Source organism: Trichoplusia ni, chromosome 10, assembly GCF_003590095.1.
Source record: "Trichoplusia ni isolate ovarian cell line Hi5 chromosome 10, tn1, whole genome shotgun sequence".
In the NCBI taxonomy this organism is placed as follows: domain Eukaryota; kingdom Metazoa; phylum Arthropoda; class Insecta; order Lepidoptera; family Noctuidae; genus Trichoplusia; species Trichoplusia ni.
Window position 1 is genome coordinate 9,862,251 of NC_039487.1, and position 6,184 is coordinate 9,868,434.

The window sequence follows — 6,184 nt, forward strand, 5'->3', positions numbered from 1 at the left end:
CCACCGCGGACTTTTTTGTAGATCTATTAAAGAGGTACAAACTTGCCATACATTGTTTTGTTGTAACTCGAAAGGTTTTGGCAGCGTTCTCGATGAAAGCTCTCGAATGGCTTAATTTTTTCTGACATGTTTAACTAATATCGCTGTAATATCGTCAGTTTACACAAAACCTAAACTTATTATACACTAAAACTTTCCTCAAGAATTGCTCTATCAATCGTTGAAAACCGCATAAAAATCCGTTCAGTACTTTTCTAGTTTATCGCGAACAGACAGACAGACAGACAGACAGACAGACGCGGCGGGGGACTTTGTTTTATAATATGTAAGGATACCCAAAAGGTAATAACGGAATCCCATCACTAAGGCTCCGCTGTCTTTCCGTCTGTCCGCCTATCGGTCTGTCTATCACCAAGCTGTATCTCATAAACCCTTATAACTAGGCCATTTAAAATTAATTTATTTCTGTTCTGTTATAACAATGAAGAATAAAAAAAAATAGTGTGTTTACGGTCATAAATTTGATGAATGACCAATTTTTGTTGCTAATTTGTTTCTGAAGGCGCGAGTTTTTGAACATACCTCGAAATAATGGTAAGGTACATAGGAGGTATTGATTTCCAAAACAAAAAACAGTAACCAGTACAAAGGGAAGATGAAACGTTGCTATATTCATTACTCTGCGTAATATATCACAGCTCTCTGATAACAAATGAGTATCTAATATTAAAGTGATTTATTGCTCTCCATCGATTCAGATTTATCATTGTGTTGAATACAATAAGGTCTAAAATTGATTGCAGTACTGAAAAGGCCTACTCCCACCTCTTACAGTAACTCAATGCAGTTGTGGAAGCGAGACGGAAGATTGTTGTAGAGCAGTGTCCCTTTTCCACAACGGCAGAAGATGTACTATAAAAGTTTGTTAAATAATCACTGACATTGCGATTATATTTATAATCTATGGGAAAATCACAATGAAACCTGTTCGAATTAAAATAAGCCAAGTACAGCTTGAATTATTCGGAAAAATACTGTATGAGGATTTTAAACTCAATGGAATATTTTATTTGCTTTTTTATTGGTTTTTTTTTCCTACTTCAGTTCCTAGGTTTTAATTCAGCTGCTTTGTTGGTATATATGCATTTAAATAATATATTGTAATGTTGTTTTTCTCAATTGCTTCAAAAATATTGTTAATTGCATTTAGAATTATGTTCATTTAATCTTGTTTAAGTGTATCTCCTACATATCATGACTCCTAACTGGTGTTTTATATTTCTAGAATAAAGTGTCAATACCAATTTTTTTTCTATAAATGATAATTATCAGCTGTACTGGAACTTCACTCATTTGTTGTGTAATTAATTAATTAACTAAATATGTCTTGTGATAGCGTTACGCGGGGAAGTAAGTAAACACAAGGAGAATATTATTCTTAGAACTATTTAAACTTATACCTATTACAGTCTTGTGTATTTATTCTGTTTCAATTTAAATAGGAAATAAAATTCTGTAGCTCAGGTACGTCTGTTCGATAAGCCACCTTATCGATCCATAGTTGTTCCAAATAAACAAAACTATCGAGAAACTATCGACAACGTTATGAAAGTTTATTGTAATTCCTTCCGTCCTTACGTGGTATAAACTTGACATTGACTCCTCCTTTTGGCACATGGATGAGGACTCTGGGATCAAACTCCAGTGTTTCCGGCATACCATCGGCTAGGCTAATTTTATAACTCTTGAATATCGTCACCAAACCAGCTAGCATTTGCATCTTTGCGAACCGTAATCCTGAAAACAATTTTTTTTTATTTAGAATTCAGTATACACCCTTATTCGCATACATCATTGAAACACTTAATTAGAGTCTTTATTACAAAAAAAAAGTAATTATCAATATATTTTTTTTTGAAAATGAGAAAAATATTTGGTTAGGTTTAAAAATATTATATTAGTTTAGGAGCAATGGTATTGTTGTCGGGGAAGAGCTATGCCGCTTTACGAAGCGTAGAGCGCTGTCACGATTCCATAACAACTAAAATATTACTTCGAGTGAGAACCATAAAAATCGATAATACAAATAACTCACCAACGCAAAACCTCTGGCCTTCCCCAAAAGGCAGGTACGTGTAAGGCGTGATGTTTTTCTTTTCTTCAGGTAAGAATCGCTCCGGATCGTATTTTTCTGGGTTAGGATAATAATTTGGGTTTCGATGAATATGGTACACCGGTATATGAACTCGGAGACCTTTATCTACTGTAAGACCTGAAGGGAACGTGTAGGATTCCATGACCTCACGAGTTAAATTCGTCAAAGGTGGGTACAATCGCAAAGACTCATCAATACAAGCTTCTAGGAATGGTAAGTCTGTTACAATACTGTAATCTAATATGTCATTATGCTTGTCCAAGTACTCGTCTACTTCTTTTATTACCTTCGTTTGTAGTTCTTCGTTTTTTGCCAGTTCAAACAGGGTCATAGCTAGAGTAGTTGCCGAGGTCTCATACCCTGCTCCCAAAAATGAAATGCACTGTCCCGCTAAAAGATCGTAGTCTACTTTCATCGTTACTTTTTGAGTTTCTCCCGTTTTAATAGTCATTATGCCTTCACCGGTAATGTATTTGTCCTTATATAAGTTTAAGAGGAAGTCAACAAAATCGTGTCTCGGGCTAGGTTTAAAGTCCCGCTGTTTAAAAATTTTACGCATTAAATCAACATAGAAATGTGTGATGGATTCCGGGTAAATTTGCAATCCCAATTTGTAAAATATGTAAGGCCAGATGGCACGACTAATATTTTTTATGCCTCTTAAAGTTGAACGAGCAAAGATCTGTGATCCCATGATGACGTATGGATTTAATTCATGTCCTTTTTGCATACCGTTGGTTTCGACGCCAAACGCACAGGAGCCGATGCAATCCATTGTAAACCGGCACATTAAACAGTTAACTTCTATAGAATCAGAAGCTATACACTCCTCTTCCAACAAACTCTCGAACACACGGGAACATTTCTCTATTAAGTGAAACATGTTTTTCATTTTTGCAGTTGTGTACAGAGGTGTCATGTTTTGTCGTATAACCTTCCAGCTGTCTCCGTGTGTGAAGAATATATTTTTTGTGAGTGGTTCCCTGTCAGTGTATTGCGTGACTTCTCGCCCGTGGAAATAATAAAAATCTTTTGCCAAAATAAGCTTGAGAAGTTCAGGATCTTGTACTATGAGAGCCGGTTCAGTGCCGTAAAATGCTCCAATATATGGTTCATTGGGAAACTTGGCACAAATCTTGCTTACAACATCACCTATAAAGGTCTTTAGTAGTATGTAATCTCCATAGTTACCAAGCAAGGGCACGGGTTTGATGTGTGGCACTTTCTTTCTTTCCCAGTAACCATACTTGTATTTCAAAACTTGATACAAAATAAAGATTACTAAAAGTATTAAGAACAGGATGACCCACATGGTCACCTTATCAAAATAAGTCTTGCACGGACACAAGCAATTATAAAAATGACGCCGATATGTAAATTACTACTTTATAGATTTGGTGAACTATAATAAATGAGTAAGGTAACCACCGTTTTTGAAATTAAGGGATATAACAGATGACTTTATTGGATTTTGAAATTGAAATTTATTTCAATTGTAGTATTTACTTCAGTGTAGGTACTACGAAGGACAATTGAGCAGCTGGCTAAGTCTCTCTTCAAAACTATCTTCAAGATCTTTGGGAATGCATTTAAAAATGTCTATTGAAAACCGAATCAAAACCTTATTTTGATAACTTAGACTTTAAGATTAGACACACGAAAATAATTGATAAAGACGTACTGAATATGTCACAAAAGATATGTACAGGAATACAAAATAAACCTATTTGAGACATTGATACAGGCTAATATGCAAAAAAATCATTCAACTTATTTTTTAGTTCCTTATGGTCATCCTACTGTCTGTCAAGATAGTCCACGCGAGCGTGAGATAAACCAAAATTATTAAAAGCACGTCCAAATCTTCAAACGCATGGTATTGTTGTTTAACATAGATAACATTGGCCTTTAAACTTTACATCTGATGAACATTATATACAAACTCAAAACACGTGACTGATATTTGCTAAAATTATCATATTACATAACGCTGATTGCTTAAAATACTAAAACGTGATTTGGGCAAGCCATCGAAATGAAACTCTAAAACGAATTGATAAAGGTACAAATTTGTATTTAATTGCACTACACTGATTAGTCAAGGCTTCATATATCTAGTCTAGTTAGGTGTGAACCTTCAAACACCTAATACCTATTTTTTTTCGAATGTAAACAAAAAATACCTGAAACCAAGAGTAATCCAAGTATTTTCGGGTTGACTTCCCGTCTAATTTGATGTGTCCAAAATACACTGCCTAATATTGCCAAAGCCGTGTTATCCCCAAAATACCTTAAGCACAAAATTCAAATTATTTCAATATTGTATTGAATTTGCCTAAAACGTTGCTCAAATGTAGGTCCGCAAATATTGAGCCGCTCAAAAATGTGTAGGTACACCTACCTTATAACTTTCTATTGATTTAACGTCCCTTTCGGGCCCAGCGTCCGATCTTTGATTGACATCGGTTTAACTTTTCTCACATTTATTTTCTCCCTTACCTTTTTGTGAGGCCAACGAAAGTTTTATAACTTAAACTTTTTAAATATCGAATTAAAGATTGAAGGCCTCATCAATATCAATTTTATAGTGAGCGCAATTTTCTTTCAGGTCAAAAGAAAATTAAATTGAGTAAAAAAATTGCCAACCAGCAAATTATCAAGTAGGATGATCATTATTACTTTTAAAAGAATGCTTTTTACCAAGCAGTATTGACGGTAATAAAATTTATAAATCTGAGCTATTTTCATCTCTGCATTTAAACCCCTTTGAGTTGTATGCAGGCTGATTGTTTTCTTGCTTGACTCAATTATTTTCATTGTAAAACTCCCGCATGTAGTTTGCAAAACTTCATACAGGTTACTTCTATCTAAAGTTGGAAGCTTTTCAATTGCGTGAGACTAAGTTTGCAATTAAATGGCTCCACCATAGGTGGCTGCCGCTCAAGTTTTTATTATACGTAAGCAAGCAATTTGTGTGCGAGAAACGGGTTGCTATGAAAGAGCATTTTCATTTGCAAAGTGTCAAAGTGCTGCAGCCATGAGGTCGCAGTACTAACTTAAGTGGAATTATACTTGCTAATGATTTCGCACTGAAGCTTAGTATTTTTTCTTTGGATAAGGATTACTTTAGATTTTTTCAGATTTCGATTCAACGCGGCTCAGACAACAGATTTGTCTTGATTGATTTTCTGTGGATTATGCTGGATTTAGGCCTTGAAATGTTTACTCGGCTGTTTTCTCTTTAATATTAATTTGTTTAAGTACGTTGCGACTTTTAGTAATATATATACCAAGTATTTTTGCAAACTACGTCATTTCTGTTGTGTTGAACATACCTTAAATAAAATAAAATTATGTGATCTATATTCTTTAATACAAATAAAATTACTATTACTGCGTTCGAAATAACACGAAAAGTAGAGCAGAAAATGAATTCTAAAACATTGTAACCCAGAACTATTTACAAAAAATCTTACTTTAAAAGTTAAATTGAACGGGTTGCAGTTTGCAGAAAACTTAAATCTTCTCCCGAAGCTAGCAGAAACTAAAACTGATACATCACCCGTTTGATTAAATCTGACAATCACATCTCGATAGATCAAATGGATCGTATCATAGAAGTGATGTGGATAATATTGGATTTCTGTAAGGTAATATTCCAATATATTATATTAAACATAATGTAAGAACAGTCATAACATGGATATGGTAGACATGCTACATTAAACTAATAGACGCATGAAATATGTCTAACGGCAGTTGTGCCAATACAGTATTAATATTTACTAAAACAAAAAGTAATAGCTTCACAGAAATATATATCTACGTGTGCTGGGACAAAAGTTAATCAAATTTTCCAGAAGGCCACTAGTTACAGAGACAATCTTAGATCCAGTCCCTAGAGGCCTCCATTATATTTTTATTAGCTAGACGGACAAAATGATTGTATTCTTTTTTGTTGACGCTATTCTATCTCAGTATTTATGTTTAGAAGCAATAAAGCTCAGATTAGACGTTCAATCTAACTTT

General features: G+C 34.2%; 1 protein-coding gene across 1 annotated transcript; it reads right to left on the minus strand.

Moving 5' to 3' along the window:
* Nucleotides 1-1,589: 1,589 nt before the first annotated feature.
* On the minus strand, nucleotides 1,590-3,580 carry LOC113498259 (cytochrome P450 6B2-like). The gene is made up of 2 exons (XM_026878206.1): nucleotides 2,096-3,580; nucleotides 1,590-1,797 (listed from the first exon to the last, which is right to left on the minus strand). The coding sequence occupies exons 1-2, from the start codon at nucleotides 3,465-3,467 to the stop codon at nucleotides 1,604-1,606; spliced, it is 1,566 nt and encodes a 521-aa protein (XP_026734007.1). The 5' UTR covers nucleotides 3,468-3,580; the 3' UTR covers nucleotides 1,590-1,603.
* Nucleotides 3,581-6,184: the final 2,604 nt, after the last annotated feature.

Coding starts and splice junctions, on each gene's coding strand:
- LOC113498259 (XM_026878206.1), bottom strand. CDS start 3,467: ATGTGGGTCATCCTGTTCTTAATACTTTTAGTAATCTTTATTTTGTAT. Junction 1,798..2,095: donor AGGCCAGAGGTTTTGCGTTG/GTGAGTTATTTG, acceptor AATTGTTTTCAG/GATTACGGTTCGCAAAGATG.